The sequence below is a fragment of the Elgaria multicarinata genome, chromosome 21 (assembly GCF_023053635.1).
Source record: "Elgaria multicarinata webbii isolate HBS135686 ecotype San Diego chromosome 21, rElgMul1.1.pri, whole genome shotgun sequence".
NCBI lineage: Eukaryota > Metazoa > Chordata > Lepidosauria > Squamata > Anguidae > Elgaria > Elgaria multicarinata.
Genome location: NC_086191.1, coordinates 12919211 through 12936441, shown reverse-complemented (window position 1 = coordinate 12936441; position 17231 = coordinate 12919211). Strand labels below are relative to the sequence as shown.

Here is a 17231-nt window from a genome sequence, read left to right as displayed (position 1 = left end):
TGGAGTCCCTGACGAGTGGGTGTAATCCAAGATATCTGGAGGGCACCAGGTTGCCGACCTCGGGCGTTAACCCCTTCTGCCTCCATGGCGGGAATGGCTCTTCCCCCCGCCCCGACAAAAGAGATGCGAGGGAGACGGGGAGACTCACCCTGGTCGCTCAAGCGACGTTGTTTGGGGTTGGCCGATACGCTGCGCTGTACCTTGTGTGACGGGGAGGGGGCAGTGCTGTTGGTGTGTTCGGGCTGCGTCCGGGGCTTCAAGGTGATGGTATCGTTGTCAAGCTGGAAGAGAGCGGGGAGGGAAAGAGGCAGGAATGTGACGGAGGAGGTGAGGGAGGGAGAGACAGAGAGAGAGGGGTGTGTGTCTCTGCCACTTACTGCGTTCGCTTCGCTTTGCACTTTCCCCCAAGCACAAGTTCAACCCTTTGCAATACGCACAAATAAGTGCAACGCGTTGTACTCCTCTTATTTATTTATTATTTATTTATTGCATTTTTATCCCGCCCAATAACCGAAGCTCCCTGGGCGGTTCACAATCTCCCCCATACAAGCCTTCCCCCCAGCTGTGTTTGACTGCAACGCCCATCTTTCCCAGTCAACATGCTGAGGAAGGATGGGAGATGCAGTCAAACATACCCGGAGGGGATATGTTCAGCGAGGAGGTACCGGGGAAGGCAGGCAGGCATCCGGCTGTCATTTCCAGAGGCTCAGCTCGGAATCTTGCTCATGGCACGGAAAACGCACTCAGAAGCCTCACAACAAGGCTCTTTCACTGACGGAGCTTCATGGTAGAGTTGGAAGGGGCCCACAAGGCCATCCAGTCCAACCCCCTGCTCAAGGCAGGAATCCACCCTAAAGCATCCCTGACAGATGGTGGTCCAGCTGCCTCTTGAAGGGTGGGAGAAGAGCCCACAACCTCCCGAGGTAACTGGTTCCATTGTCGTACTGCTCAACAGTCAGGAAGTTTTTCCTGATGTCCAGACGGAATCTGGCTTCCTTTAACTTGAGCCCGTTATTCCGTGTCCTGCACTCTGGGAGGATCGAGAAGAGATCCTGGCCCTCCTCTGTGTGACCACCGTTTAAGTATTTGAAGAGTGCTCTCATGTCTCCCCTCAATCTCAATCTTCTCTTCTCCAGGCTAAACATGCCCAGTTCTTTCAATCTCTCTTCATAGGGCTTTGTTTCCAGACCCCTGATCATCCTGGTTGCCCTCCTCTGAACACGCTCCAGCTTGTCTGCGTCCGTCTTGAATTGTGGAGCCCAGAACTGGACGCAATACTCAAAATGAGGCCTGACCAGGGCTGAATAGAGAAGAACCAGGACCTCATGCGATTTGGAAGCTATACTTCTATTAATGCAGCCCAAAATAGCATTTGCTTTTTTTGCAGCCATGGGTTCCTTTGTCGAGGCAGGGACCCCTCCAAACTGGTTTGGCTCAACGGTCACATAGAACGTCGAGATTTGCCCAGAAAGCCAAGGTTAGGGTACCAGCTCCAGGCCCATTCAAAACGCTGATACCTTGGAAGTGAGTTCCATGCATCTTGGATATAAGAACCTTGAATTGTGGAGCCCAGGACTTCAAAGGGAAACAAAGGTATTCCCCACACCACAAGGAAAGTGCTGTGAGTGATAGTATCAACTGGGCCTCCTGTGGTCTCAGCATCTGAAGGACGTGAACCACCCCACAAAGTTACACGGCAGTAACTCAACAAACGACACACACACACACACACGCACTCAACTCCAATAACCAAAGCACCCACCTCCGAATTTTTGTATCCTAGCAGCAGATACGTAGCCATGACTTCGTTATACTTCTGGCTGACTAACGAGTCCTGGATTTCCTCCCGGGTGTATCCCATGGATATCATGAGCTCTGCAGGACAACACAAGGGAGCACGCACACACGGGGAAAGGAGAGACACGGTCAGAGCGCCTTGAAGGGTGGATAAATAAATAGAGTCACGTTAATGGGACAGATGGCGGCGCTGAGAGTTCAATCGAGATCTGTGGGTCTGTGCGGCAGGGAAGCCATCCAAGCAACTGCCCAGGAGATCCCCGAGCTACAAGTGGCCGTCAAAAGAGGGCCGCCCGACCAACCCCCGCTCCGCCCTGGTGCCGTACCTGTCCGCCGGGGGTCCTTGTAGTCGGGCAGAGGTTCCAAGTAAGGCTTCAGTTCATCGTCCTCATGCCCCACATTCATCCAGCGATCTTTCATGATTTGCTAAGGGGAGGAGGCGAAGGGGAGACACTGAGCCAACGTGTGGGGGTGGGATGAGGTCAGGGCAAGGCAAGGCAAGGCAGGTGGGTCTTCCCCGAAAGGTTTCGGTGAGAATGATCCTACTTGGGCAGCCAGAAAGGCTTCATCTTTTAAAACGGGAACCCCTGGTGTTAAAGGGACTGCCCCGGCTGCCTATCAGCTACTGAGCCAAGGGCAAGGCCTCGCTGTTTATTTATTTATTTATTTAGAATATTTATACACCGCTCCCCATTGAAAAAATTCGGAGCGGTGTACAAGGTAAAATGAAAATAAAAACAGAATAAAACAGTTAAAACAATATTTAAAAGGAGCAATAATAGGAATCCAAGGCTGCATGTTAAAGAAAGGCTTCTTGGAATAAAGATGTTTTCGGGAGGCGCTGAAAGGAGTACAAGGTTGACCTCCAGAGGCAGGGAGTTCCACAGGAGGGGGGCCACCACGTTGAAGGCTCTTCCCCTGGTGGATTCCAATCGCAGGATGGATCTATGTGGGACCACCAGGAGCAGGCCCTCGGATGACCTCAGTGACCGGGCAGGTGGGAAAGGGAGAAGGCGCTCTCTCTCTCAGGTATTGCTGTTGGCCTATAAAGCCCTGAACACCTTAGGACCAGGTGACCTGGCAGGTCGCCCTCCGCCATACAGACCTGTGTGAGCCCTGAGGTTATCGGAGGAGGTCTTGCTGGCAGCACCACGGCCTGCAAATTGCCATCACGCAGCAACCGGGAAGCGGGCCTTCTCCGTGGTGGCACCCAATTTACGGAATGATCTCCCCGCACCCCCCGGTAACTGGGAGGGGGCAACTATAACATTTTTTAGGCACCAGTTAAAGCACCCGTTTCTTTCACCGAGGCCTCCCCTGAGTGCCGCCCAGCCGGTTTGATTGTAATTAGCGTTGTAGTGGTTTTAAATTAGCCTTGATGGGTTTTTTTTTAATTAATGCCTATGTATTTTTTTTTAAATATAAATATATTTAATTGTGTTTAATGCATATCATGGTGTATTTTAATGTTTTTAATTTTCATGTAAACCGCTTAGAGATATTTTAAAATGAGGACAGTGGTATATAAACCTATATTAACTGACTAACTATAAAACAATATGAAACAGAATGGAAGTAGTGTTGAAACAAACCAGATGATAAGAACCTAAGAAGAGCCCTGATGATGGATTAGACCCGGGGTCCATCTAGTCCAGCACTCTGTTCACCCAGGGGCCGGCCGGCTCTTGGCCAGGAACCCACAAGCAGGACGTGGGCGCAACGGCACCCTCACGCCCATGAGGACCTTCTCTTCTGCTGCCCCCAGACTGTGGAATGGCCTGCCGGAGGAGACTCGTCAGCTTGACAGTCTTTTAGAGTTCAAGAAATGTATCAGGACTGGTCTCTTCCGGCAGGCCTATCCAGTAGAATTTTAGGATGCTTTCAGGATGTTTTTAACAGTGTATACTATGTTTTTAATCAGTATTTTATGCTTGCTGTTGTTCCCCGCCTCGATCCAATCGGAGAGGCGGGTAAGAAATAAATTATTATTATTGAAAGATTTTTGCCCGGTGGCAAAATAATAATAATAATAATAATAATAATAATAATAATAATAGGTGAGGGTGCCAGTAGGGGCAGCCTCTGAAGGGGATCTCAACTCATAGACGAGTGGATCCAGGGTCAGATGTTCCTTCGGGCTCCCAGGGTTGTGTATTCCCCACCAACTGCATCTTTCCAGGGACTCAGGTGGGACCCTCCGTCCCCTGCTGCCCCAGGATAAGTTTTTAACTGGAGGTTTCCGGGGCTTGAACCTGGGGCCGTTGCCATGCAAAGCAGACGCTCTACCACTGAGCTATACAGACGGGGCAGGGGGTGGGGGGCGAAAGGTCTCTCCAGGTCTGCCCCCTTAAGCAACAAGAGGACTCAAAAGGAAAAACTCTTGCCGGGGGGGGGTGGGGGGGAAGAGAAGAAGGGAAAAAATCAGTGGAGGCTTATCAGGATCGTCTTCCCTTCCCCCAATTTTTTCTTTTTTTGAAAGGGACGTATATTTGGGGGCAACGCAGGGCACCCAGTGACTACAATCACAACACAGGCTAGTGATCGATTAGTAAGGATGTGTTTGTGTGGGTGGGTGTGGAGGGGGGCAGAACCTGCGCTGCCGTTTATCGGCTAACTAGAGGCACACGCTAGGGTGGGAGGCTGTGGGCCCGAAGGAGGCCTCCCTCCGAGGGCCGTGCACCAGCGACTGGAAGCCTCAGCTGGCCCTGACGGTTGCCGAGATCCCTCCGCGGCTGCCGGAGGATATTCCTTTCCTCTCTCAGCCTCCCGCACCGTATCCTCCCTCAAGCGTTGCAAGGAGAATCTCGTGCGTGTGCGTCTTGCATATCTCCTCCCGTGCTGGAGCAATAAGCTTAAAACACCCCAGACAGCCTTTTCTGCCCTTTCCCCTTTCAAATCTAAGGGGACTCAACAGCCCTGAGGCCTGAAATTGTTCCTGGCGGGCAGAGGACACAGCAGGGGGCCGTGGAGATCCAATGCCAGAGGCTGAAGAGCTCCCTCTCCGGTTCAAGAGGAGGCCGAAAGGGCCGCCTAATTACCCGCCTACGCAGAAAAGAGGCAATCTCGGATGGCAGGGGGCACTGCAAGCCAGACAAAGGCAGGAGCCGACAAAACGGGAAATGAGCCGGGACGGACTCACGCGAGAATCGAAGCACGAAGAGTGGCTCTTGGTTTTTCCTCCTCTTCTTCTTCAAAACAAGAAATGCAAACGCACACACACAGCCTGCAAAAACAGGGCTATGAGCAGAGCTCGCCCAAAGTGGACGCGCCCTCTAAAAGCCAAGAAGGCGTCTATAAGACAGCGAAGCCAAATCTTGAGGAAGAAGATGCAGTTTAAGAGCTCGAACCGCGGGGAACCGGTGAAAATACGACGCCAACATCAAACGTTGTCAAAGGGCCCATTCACACATTACGTTTTTAACGGGGAGGCAAATGAATCTGGAAGGAGGAGGAGAGGCAGACTGCGTGTGTGTGTGTGTGTATGTTGATGGCAGCCTCCTGCCAAATGGGAACCCACGTCGGCTGCCCGTTCACCTACAGAAAGCCCCCTCCCTAAATCAGCAAAGCACTTCGGCCGCTGATTTATTAGGACTGTAACAAAGAGAGGAGCTGACGCCAATTTTTTAAAAAAGACGTGATTATGAAATTGGATTATGTAGAATGGTGATCAATGGTTATTTAACGCGCCGTGCAAATACAAATCTAGGCAAATGAAACGCGCGTGAATCCGAGGGATTGAGCAGTTCTTGGCTGTCATCCCAGGAAACCAAACTTAAAAAGCTTTTTTTTAAATATATATATGGAAATATCACTCACTCACAAACCCACGCCAGAAATCTGCTCAGGGTGCAATCCTATACACATTTAGATAGAAACGCTGGCTGGGGGATACTGGGAATTGTAGGATTTTTCCCCCCCTGTCGAAACATGCTTAAGATTTCCTCCCAGTATGCTCTGGCTAACTGGGAGCCCAATTCAAGACGCTGGTTTTAACCTACAAAACCTGACGGAACGCCTCTCCTGACATGAACCTACCCGAACACTACATTCAACATCTAAGGTCCTCCTCTGGGTGCCTACTCCGAGGGAAGCTTGGAGGGTGGCAACAAGGGATAGGGCCTTCTCTGTGGTGGCCCCCCGACTGTGGAACAATCTCCCTGACGAGGCCCGCCTGGCGCCGACATTGTCATCTTTTCGGCGCCAGGTCAAGACTTTTCTCTTCTCCCAGGCGCTTAGCAATATGTAATGACCCTGGGCTCTGTTTTTTTGGGCTCATCGTTTTTAAAGTTGTTATAGTGGTTTTAAATGCATGCTTATTCCACTTGTTTTTGTGGTTTTTAATCTTTGTATATTGTTTTTAAGTGTTTTTATCTTATGTGAACAGCCCAGAGAGCTTCGGCTATGGGGCGGTACACAAATGCTAATAATAATAATAATAATAATAATAATAATAATAATAATAATAATAATAATAATAATTCAGACCAAGGGAGCATTGTGCATGTACAGGGGAAGGGGCAGAGGGAAACCCTAACACTTGCAGGGCTGGCAAGAAAAAAGCCCCTTTCTCCCCGCCTTTGCTACTGGATGGCACCGATGAAAAAGCAAAGGGAGGGCATCCTTGGCGTCAACGAATGTTGGACCGTGGCAAAATTATAGGCCATAAACCTGTGAATCAACCTGGCTCCCTTGTCCTGAGAGGGTCTCTGAAAAAATAGCCTGAGGAAGAAGGAAGCCTTCACACATGTACATCTTGAGAGATGAGAGGAGGAGGAGGAGGAGGAGGAGGAGGAGGAGGAGGAGGAGGAGGAGGAGGAGGAGGAATTTCGCACGGAAGGGGGCAGCAAAGGCGACCGATAGAAGGGCAGCTGCTTTGAATGCAAAAGGGTTCGAACCCCCGGCATCCCCAGCTAGGGATGGGAAAGTCTTCGCTCTGAAACCCTGGTGTGCTGCTGCCAGTCAGCATAGGTAATACTTAGCTAGATAGGCCAATGGTCTGACTAAGGCAGCTTCCTATATTCCTCTATAAACGGACCTTTTATTCAGAATCATGAGGACTAGAGCTTTACTTCAGTTTTAGAGGGGGGGACCATAGCTCAGGGACTGAGCAGGTGTGCTTTGCATTGCAAATGTTCCCAGGTTCGATCCAGGGAGCTCCCCAGGTTCGGCTGGGGAAAGATTCATAGAATCATAGAATCGCAGAGTTGGAAGGGGCCTACAAGGCCATCGAGTCCAACTCCCTGCTCAACACAGGAATCCACCCTAAAGCATCCCTGACAGATGCTTGTCCAGCTGCCTCTTGAAGGCCTCTAGTGTGGGAGAGCCCACAACCTCCCTAGGTCACTGATTCCACCGTCGCACTGCTCTAACAGTCAGGAAGTTTTTCCTGATGTCCAGCTGGAATCTGGCTTCCTTTAACTTGAGCTCGTTATTCCGTGTCCTGCACTCTGGGGGGATCGAGACGAGATCCTGGCCCTCCTCTGTGTGGCAACCTTTTAAGTATTTGAAGAGTGCTCTCATGTCTCCCCTCAATCTTCTCTTCTCCAGGCTAAACAGGCCCAGTTCTTTCAGTCTCTCCTTATAGGGCTTTATTTCTAGACCCCTGATCTCCTCTGAACACGCTCCAGCTTGTCTGCGTCCTGAGAGAGCTTGGGGAGGAGCCCTTCACAGGAGCTAGCTGCAATCTGGCACATTCGAGGGCTTCAGCAAGGCTGCCTTATCATAGAATCATAGAATAGTAGAGTTGGAAGAGGCCTACAAGGCCATCGAGTCCAACCCCCTGCTCAATGCAGGAATCCACCCTAAAGTCTCTGACAGATAGTTGTCCAGCTGCCTCTAGGGTGGGAGAACCCACAACCTCCTTAGGTCACTGGTTCCATTGTCGTACTGCTCTAACAGTCAGGAAGTTTTTCCTGATGTCCTGTCGGAAACCCCAGAGAGCCGCTGCTGCCAGCCAGAGTAGACAGTACTGAACTAGATGGGCCACTGGTCTGCCTTGGCACGAGGGAGCTTCCTATATTCATAAGGCGTTCATTGGGCAAGAGCCCCAGAGAGCAAAGGGGTATGCGAGTGGCGTTCTGATACAACGGAGGCTTCAGAGCTCACCTCTAAAGTGCCTCTCTTGCTAGGGTTGAGGATGAGGAATTTTTTCAGCAGGTTCTCGCAGTCCGTGGACATGTAGAAGGGGATCCGGTACTTCCCCCTCAAGACCCGTTCTCGCAGCTCCTGCAGGAGGGGTGGGGTGGGGTGGGGTGGAAAGAGGGCAGAGAAGAAACCATCGTTCCAAGCCCTACTTTGCGGGGAGCTTCGGCTATCGGGCGAGATAGAAATGCAATAAATAAAACGTAACGAAATGAATACTGTCGCGGGACATCTCCCCCGCCCCTGCCCCCCAACGCTGGAAAGCCTGGTTATTAACGAAGAGAGACTGTTTTCGCCGTCTTGGAACAGGTACCTGTGAAACTCAATTGTGTTGCCAAGCCCTTAAAAACACGAGTGGGGAACGCCCGGCCCGGAGCCCTCCAGGGCCACCTAGATGTCCACCCCTCTTTCACCCCATATCATTTGGTGATTTCCCAGCTGTTCTGCAGTTTGCCCCCAAGGCGGAAATGCCGCCTCCTAAGGCTTAGTGATAGGCAGCAAGAGCTTTAAGCCAAACTATGCCGGGATTTGGGGAATTTTGGCCCCTTCTGCTTTCGTCTTTGGCCCCGAGACCCTTCTCCGAAATTGGGTCCAGCCCCTCGGGGCTGAAAGAGGTTTGACAAGCTGTCTGCCGCGCTCCTGGCCCCTCCTACCTTGAGGTTCTGCCCGTCGAAGGGCAGCGAGCCGCTGACCAGTGTGTAAAGAATGACCCCGAGGCTCCAGACGTCCACCTCGGGGCCGTCGTACTTCTTGCCCTGGAAGAGCTCAGGGGCGGCGTACGGGGGGCTCCCGCAGAACGTGTCAAGCTTGTTGCCGAACGTGAACTCGTTGCTGAAACCGAAGTCTGCAATTTTAATGTTCATGTCGGCGTCTAAGAGCAGATTCTCTGCCTGAGGAGGAGGAGGAGGAGGAGGAACGTCAGCTTCAGAGCAGGCAAACCCAACGGCCAGCCACGCCGTGGCCTCCGTTCTCCAACGGGCTCACGAGGCGTGGCTGGAAACCAGGACACGTTAAACTAGGGAACTAAAGCGAGTGTGGCCCGTGGCCCACCGCCTGAAGCCTGTAACGCTGTGGGTGCGGAGGGGAGGGAGTGGGAGAAACAGGCGCCACATTTCATACCCTTTGCTAGTATGTTCTACTTTGTTTCGGGGCGGAAAAACACACCGATGAGATACTTGGGTCTTATGACTTTGATGCTCGGAGAAAGAGAGGGACCTCAAGGTAAGATATGCGTTTTAATAAGCAACAGTAAACGGAAGGGTTCCTCAGAGCCCCCTTGGGGGGGGGGAACCACGTCCATTGACCCAAGCCAGGTAGGGCCAGTGTTATGCAGAGCCCTGTGAGGCTTCAAGCGGTGTCAGGCTCCAGGCCTGGGGTCCCAATCCGGTCTTAACTGCCCCCACCCCGGGGCTGCCAGGGTTCTGAGCTTTTTGTAGTAGTCATGAGGACCGGATACCTGGACCCTCCCCATCATGCCTCCCAATGAATCTGAATCTGGCCTCCCAATGCCAAATTCTGCATTTGCGCAGCACGGGCCCAGCTGGGGCAGATTTCACGCCCTCTTGCCCAGAAGTGCCTTTCCTTCAACACGTTTATACTGACCTTCAAGTCTCTATGTACAATGAATTTTTGGTGACAGTACTGCACAGCAGAAACTATCTGGAAGAGGAGAAGACAGAGAGGATCGTGAGGACATTTCCACGCCAAGGCAACCGAGGGACTTCATGACATGCCCAATACGGCCGCCTACAGTGCCCTGTAGACGCAGCTCACAGTCAGGTATGAGCTGTGCTTCCGCAATGCGCCCCCATGGGCTTGGGACTGTGCATGAACGATGCAACTATTTGGGGTGTGTGTGTGTGTGTGTGTGTGTGTGTGTGTGTGAACCATAGGCTGCACAGAGAGCTCCTCTAGCTTTTGATGCACATTTTTCAACCAGGTGTTGGAGAACCAAGCCTTGGTCAACAGTAGATCGCCCAGACCTAAACCCTGCCTGTACGTCTTCTAGAATATTTTCTTGATCCAGCCACATAACTAGTTTTTCATGAAGACGGCTGGCATACAATTTACTAATTATACTTAAAAGGCTGATGGGTCTGTAATTTGCAGGGTCCGATCTTTTCCCCTTTTTTGTATATTGGGATGATAACTGCAAGCCCCCAATCTTCAGAGATGCAAGTGAATAGGGATGCCCAAACTGGCGCCCACCGCTCTTTATTGGCTTTAAGCAGTTCTGGAGAGATGTTGTCTCCACCTGGTGCTTTACCCTGTTTAAGTTTCAGGATAAGGTTATTTATTTCAGAAACAGATACAGGGGGGCCACTCGGGAGCACTATTAATTAAAGTTCTTGGAAACTGTTGGGAAACTTGCCCACTTGCATACATAGTATAGAAATGGGATTCCCAAACTTTAGCAGGGATAAGATACTCAAGTCTAGCTGTTATATTTGGCCAACCCCTCGAAATAACTTTCCAAAAGGTAGCTGAATCACCCGCCCTCGATGCATCTATTAAACACTGCCATGCTTCCTTTGGGGCTTAGCTTCTTTTTCTCTTTCATCAGAGCTTTAGATCTCCTTTTGTGCTCAAACCATTCCTTAGGAAGCACTGGAAGATTCTGTTCCCTGTACTGCCTGTAGAATCTTTCTTTCTATCTTTCCCATAGAATCTGCACCCAGGACACCTCGACCCACGTCCATCAGGCCTATTGGTGTGGTTGGACCATCCACAGAAAAGAACTCCCAGGTTTGTGGGGGTTCGGTGCAGGAAAACCGAGGCCACCAGTGAGAGAGGAAGCAGCAGCCATTCACCTCTCCATCGTGCCTGGGTCCAGCTCCAGCTGAGAGTCCCCTCCCTCCTGCTGCCAACTGTCGCTGGAGAGGCCACCAGTGAGGGAGGAAGCAGCAGCCAGACACCTCTCCATCGTGCCTGGGTCCAGCTCCAGCTGAGAGCCCCCTCCCTCCTGCTACCAATTGTCTCTGCAGAGGCCACCAGTGAGGGAGGAAGCAGCAGCCAGGCACCTCTCCACCGTGCCTGGGTCCAGCTCCAGCTGAGAGCCCCCTCCCTCCTGCTGCCAACTGTCAACTAACTGCTGAACTTTACAACTAAGATTGTAGTGCCTGAATTTGCTTTCCTTTTCCCCCTCCTCCTCCTCCCTCCCAATCCTCTTTCCTTTTGTGTCATGTCTTTTAGATTGTAAGCCTGTGGGCAGGGACTGTTAAGAAATACTTTTGTAAGCCGCCGTGAGAGCCTTTTTTGGCTGAATGGCGGCATAAAAATCCTTAAATAAATAAATAATAAATAAATAAAACCGTTCCTATGCAGCTTGAGGGTTTATCTTAGGGCAGTCTAGGTAGGCAGGGGTCAGGTGTTAAGGCACGGGGGTATCCTGGCCTTGTAGCTTCAAAGGAGAGGCTTCCCCCCCTCCCTCACACCCATCATGTTCCGACATCCAAACTTTAAGCTTAGTTTTTCAGCCCCGCACTCCCCATCTACGGACTTTTCCTTCTCCTTTTTTAAAAACACGATTAACTTAAGGAATTTGTTGCTGCGTGACGTGGCCCTGACTTTAAAAAGTTCGACAATTTCGAAGGAGGAGGGGAGTCTATCAACACCTGGTCAGATGGAACTGCCACGTACAGATGCAGAACGCCTCTGCTGCCCCCCCACCCCCAACGCTGGGAACAAACGGGGGGAACCCTCCAAGACCTTCTTGAGGTCTTCCCAGAATTGTCCAGCGAGCAGCTCTTGGGAACCGAATACTTACGTCCTGCACCTCCCACATTCCACCCGGATTCATCTGCTGGTTGTGACAGGCCAGCACAGAAGGAGAATGTTTTCTACCGAGCTGTTCCTTCGTGGGCTGCCCTGGGGCGAAGACCTTCCCCTCCCATCTTTCATCCAGCTTCTAAATGTTCACCAAGCATCACTCTCACACTTACAAAGCTAAGGACTAGAACCTGGATTTTTTTTGTTTGTTTCAAATCAGATTGTCAAGATGCTGAATTCTACCAATAGTAAAATTTGCATTCCTGCTCCATGTCTTCCACACACATACACACAGTCACACACAGAGCCCTGGCCAAAGCCATCAACCACACACACCCCAGTTTCCAACGGCTGCTGGTGACCCCATAACACACTGCAATTCATCACGGCACCAACCTGTCGGAATTTTGCCCGTGCTTCTTTCTCTTTCATTCTCCCGTGGGCTACTAAATAGTCGAATACCTCACCTGCAAGGGGGTGCAAAGGAAAAGCAAAGTTATTACTTGGGAGCTGGATTTCCAGTTTGAATACCACCCCCCCCCCCCGGGGGGAGGGAGGATAAAATCAAACCGGGACATCTAAAAACTTTTCTTTTTCCTAAAGCTTTTAAAACTTGATTTCGTTCTGACTTTTATACTGCCTGTTTGGTGCATTCTCTTCCCCTCCTTATTGTTCAATTACTTGAAAGGTTGTCACACAGAGGAGGGCCAGGATCTCTTCTCGATCCTCCCAGAGTGCAGGACATGGAATAACGGGCTCAAGTGACAGGAAGCCAGATTCCGGCTGGACATCAGGAAAAGCTTCCTGACTGTTAGAGCAGTACGACAATGGAACCAGTGACCTAGGGAGGTGGTGGGCTCTCCCACACTAGAGGCTTTCAAGAGGCAGCTGGGCAACCCTCTGTCAGGGATGCTGTAGGGTGGATTCCTGCATTGAGCAGGGGGTTGGACTCAATGGCCTTATAGGCCCCTTCCAACTCTACTATTCTATGGTTCTATGATTCTAAACGGCGCCCCGAGGGCCATACGCCCTCACAGGCGATCAAAGATCGCGAGAGAGATACAAACAAACAAACGCAAACTTTAAAGACAGAAAGAACAATTAAAGAAAATACACGAAGAAGAAAGAATAAAACGAGACGATAATAGAAGAAACGCCTTCAATATCTTGAATAATTTTCCGCTAAAGCTTCCCTAACGATGCAACCACAATGGCGGTCGAAAGAGACCGAGGGGAAGGCGGGAACCGTTGGGACATGACGGTGGGGAGGGTCCCCGCCTAAAACACCTCCAGCTATAGAAGTTTCCCGAAGACGCTCCACGCAGGTGCAGAGCCCACGTGTGGGAAGCACAGAGACCACGAAGAAGAACTGGCTGAAATGGACACTGATGTGATTTCTTGAGTTAAAATCGGTCGCCCAGCCGGTGACTACAGCTACGTTTCAAAAGGCAGCAACACCCCAGGGACCGCGGTCTCCGGACACCGGCCATTTGGGAAGGGTTTGGGGGCAGGAGGTATTTCATCCATCTGCTGCAATTGTCTTGGAGCCATCAGTAACAGCCATGGAGTTTCTAAAGGCCCTTTGTGATTCCTGACAGACCGCCTGACGTGGAGATGAAACTGGCAAGTTTGCTGCCGGAGATTCAGCGTCCACGCAGAACAAAACAAAAAACACCCTAAAGGCCGTCATCAAGAGTTACAGGAAAAGAAAGACAAAACGGAGCACCAACAGGGAAAAAGAGAGAGAGAGAGAGACAGACAGACAGAACTTCCCAACGTATCAGTTTAAAATTCTTTATTTGGATCCCTTATTGTAAACTGCCGGAAGTCTGGCTGAGAAAAGAAAATTATGAAGCTTCTAAAACAGGGGTGAGCCAAATGTACCCCTACTGCTGTTTTTGTGAGAAACCCCCCACCCACCCACCCCACACACACTGCTGAATTTGCTGTGTCAGCAGCAGCAATTTTGGAAGGAAATAAGAGATGTGTTCCCCATGCACCTTGTTTCCTTCCAAAATCACCACTTGCCCCCACCCCCGTGGCCATCCTGGCAAGGGCAGGGGCGAAGTGTGGGTTGTGGTGGGTTCCGGCGGGGATTGGGGGCAATGGTCTAAAACAAACAGAAGATGAAATGAAATAAAACCCAGGGAGGGGCACGTAGGGCATTTATAAAACACAGTACTGACTTTTTCATAGAATCATAGAATAGCAGAGTTGGAAGGGGCCTACAAGGCCATCGAGTCCAACCCTCTGCTCAATGCAGGAATCCACCCTAAAGCATCCCTGACAGATGCTTGTCCAGCTGCCTCTTGAAGGCCTCTAGGGTGGGAGAGCCCACAACCTCCCTAGGTAGCTGGTTCCATTGTCGTACTGCTCTAACCATCAGGAAGTTTTTCCTGATGTCCAGCTGGAATCTGGCTTCCTTTAACTTGAGCCCGTGATTCCGTGTCCTGCACTCTGGGAGGTTTGAGAAGAGTTCCTGGCCCTCCTCTGTGTGACAACCTTTTAAGTATTTGAAGAGTGCTCTCATGTCTCCCCTCAATCTTCTCTTCTCTAGGCTAAACATGCCCAGTGGTTTCATCCGGAGGGCCACGAAGTTGCCCACCTCTGCTTTAACCAAAGGCATCGCACATGTATCTCTGAATCAGGGGCCTTCCCCCAACGTGGGTTTCAAAAGGCGGACACTTACCTCCGCTTGCGTACTCCATGACGAGGTACAGCGTCTTGTCTGTCTCTATGACTTCAAATAACTTAACTGCAAAGCAAGCAGAGCAGAAGACTTAAGGGCAAGAGAGGCAAAGGCAGATTACCCAAATTAAAAAAAAAGGTTTTTTTGGACTAAACGAAAACCCTCTCCTCCCAGCCATGAAGATCGGGACAAACGAAGAGGGAGCTCTCCCGTCACGTTAGTGGGTAATTAATTGGCGGAATCCGCCACCGCGTGTTGAGAAGCGGTGGCAACAAGCAGGAACGACTTTACTGCTTGGCTCTTTAATATTTGCGCTGTTTTAACGTCTTGCTATTTCTGTTGTTCTGGTTATTTTATTCTTCTGGTGTCTTTTGTGATTGCAAACCGTTCTGAGGGCATCTGCTGATTAGGATATATAAATACATGACCACAGGAGAACAAAGTTGGAGCCTGCCTGACCTCCAGAGGCAGGGAGTTCCACAGGAGGGGGGCCACCACGCTGAAGGCTCTTCCCCTGGTGGATTCCAATCGGAGGAGGGATCTATATGGAACCACCAGGAGCAGGCCCTTGGATGACCTCAGTGACCGGGCAGGTTGGTAGGGGAGAAGGCGCTCTCCCAGGCTTAAATATGTCAGAAAGTCTGGTACGATGGACAGCAGAGTTGCCTTATATGGAGGAAGCGTGACAACAGAGCATTTAGCGTTGGAGGCAATAAACACAAACTAGTACCAGTTTAAAAGAAGTTCGAAGCACCCTCTAACGCTGGATGGTACCCTTTCATTACCCTTATTATAATGTTACACACCTTTTCCTCCTTGATTTTAATGGAATGGGGGCTCTGAATTTTGATAGCATGTCTTAATTAGGCACATTCTTGAAGGGCGGGGCCCCTCAACTGCCCCCCTAACTCTGGATCATCCCTTTCTAGCCTGTCTGGTAGTGAACGGGGAGAAGAGAACTAGGGCGCCAGGTCTCACCTATATTGGGATGATTCAAAACCTTCATTATTCGCACTTCTCGGAAGAGCTGGAGAAACAGAAGAACAGGAAACAAGAGGGTTAACGCGGGTGGAGTTCCAGAGGCTCAGACGGCCGCGCTCGCTCATCTTGAAGACATCAGGGACTACCGCTTTGGAGGAGCCCCGGGCGCTGGCTGCCAAAGACTGGTTGACTGAACTGGCTTTGCCGGAAGCAGGTGGGTGAGACGACCCTTCGGAGGGGACTGCGGCTATAAAATGCCAAACAGCACATTCTCCGACACCTCGGGCTCGGTCCGAACCTGCTCTCCCGCAACCTCCACGTCTTTGTTCTCGCTGGATTAGACATTTTTAAGGATAATGCGTTACAGTAATCCGTTAATTAAAAAAAAAAAGCAATCCGATTGCCTGTAATGAGTCTGGGTAATAAAGCTGCTAATAAGTGAACCAAGGGAGACCTGCGTGATGCTAGTACACACACGCACACACGGTTCCCCGGCTGGGGCCTGAGCCAGGAGAGAGACAAGGCGCAGGGTTCAAACTCCCCCCAATAGGTAAATGGGGAGAAACGCCGCCATTCTCCCACCCCAGAACGACTTTCCGAAAAAACGTTCCTGCGGAAATCTCTGGGGAAAGGGCTTTCGTTCAGGATCTGGATGGAGGGCCTTGGGCTCTCGGCTAAGCACCGTCCTAAAAGGCAGGGCCCCCGTGGGCGCGTCGTCTCTTTAGCACAAGGAACAGATGCTTGGGATGATGCAGGAGGGAAAACCCACAGCCCCCCACTCCCCCCCCCCCGAGCCTAGCAGCTGCTGTTCAGGCAAATCCTTCGCTTCTGGCAGGCGGAGGACACCCGGCTCAGATTCTGCCGTGGCCGAAGGGGCCCACAGACAGATGGCTATTCCAGATGCTGCCGGCGTATCCCCCCCCTCCCACCTGATCCGTAAACCACGTGCCTTGATGCGGAGTGCATGCGCAGGTGTGGGGAGGGGCAAGGTGAACTCTTTAGAGACGCAAACGTAAATGGTCCCCCGTGTTAATGACGGAGTTGGTCTCCGTATGAAACGGTTCTCTCTAACTTCTCTCAAAATCTGTTCCCAGAGGCACCCCTTAGCCTCCCTCTTCGTGAGACATAGGGCGGCTCTACCCAGCAACGCTGCCTGCCCTCCACCTTGCCCTGCGCTGGTGTGAGCAGTCGCAACAACGCCTTCCAAAACGCCTCCCCTCTCTCCAGATCAGCACTGCGGGGAGGAACCCAAGTGTTTGCAAAAGGGCTGCGAACCAGCAAGAGAGGTTAACCACAGGAAGGAGGCCGGAACTGTTTCAAGCGAGTGCAAGAAGGAACGACCCCCTCTGGGCCACGCTCCTCTTTCCCAAGTGCACCGTGCATGCCGAAGGGCGGGGGGAGACAGGCAGGCAGAGTGTAAGCTGTGGGGTTTGGGGGCGGGGAAGACGGAAGACGGAAGGAAAGAAAGAGAGAGAACCATTGCAGCTGACTTTAGGAGAGAGAGGGGAAAAGGATTCACGCGCGCAGCAACATTCCAGCCCTGCGTGGAGGAGGCCACGTGATCGCAAACGCCCACACCGCCGAGGCGCCCGCAGTGGGAAGAGCAGAAGGAACGTTTGCGAGGCAAGACGGGGACGGCTACCTTGCTACCGACGAACGGTGCTTCATACAGCTTTTAAAGCCGCCGTCCCCCGTCAGCCTTTGGTCAGGGCCGCCTCTCCCTTGAGCTGCTCGCTTTAAAGACACTTTCCCCAACTTGGCGTGTTAGCGGAAGGAAACAAATGAGAAGAAGCCTGGGGCTGTGTGTGTGTGTGAAAGAGAGAGATCAATGTTGCAGGGTAAGGGAGGCTTAGGT

At 51.4% G+C, this 17231-nt stretch overlaps 1 protein-coding gene across 7 annotated transcripts in view; it reads right to left on the bottom strand.

Moving 5' to 3' along the window:
* The window catches only part of MARK2 (microtubule affinity regulating kinase 2), a 117487-nt gene that overhangs the window by 16447 nt on the left and 83809 nt on the right, over nucleotides 1-17231 (bottom strand). For all 7 annotated transcript variants that reach the window (XM_063146165.1, XM_063146159.1, XM_063146161.1 and 4 more), the window contains 9 exons: nucleotides 15374-15422; nucleotides 14396-14461; nucleotides 12103-12173; nucleotides 9541-9597; nucleotides 8592-8828; nucleotides 7903-8022; nucleotides 2124-2223; nucleotides 1763-1875; nucleotides 149-281 (listed from right to left, as the gene is read on the bottom strand). In XM_063146165.1, coding sequence (XP_063002235.1) covers nucleotides 149-281; nucleotides 1763-1875; nucleotides 2124-2223; nucleotides 7903-8022; nucleotides 8592-8828; nucleotides 9541-9597; nucleotides 12103-12173; nucleotides 14396-14461; nucleotides 15374-15422 — 946 coding nt within the window. The remainder of the gene's footprint in view (nucleotides 1-148; nucleotides 282-1762; nucleotides 1876-2123; nucleotides 2224-7902; nucleotides 8023-8591; nucleotides 8829-9540; nucleotides 9598-12102; nucleotides 12174-14395; nucleotides 14462-15373; nucleotides 15423-17231) is intronic.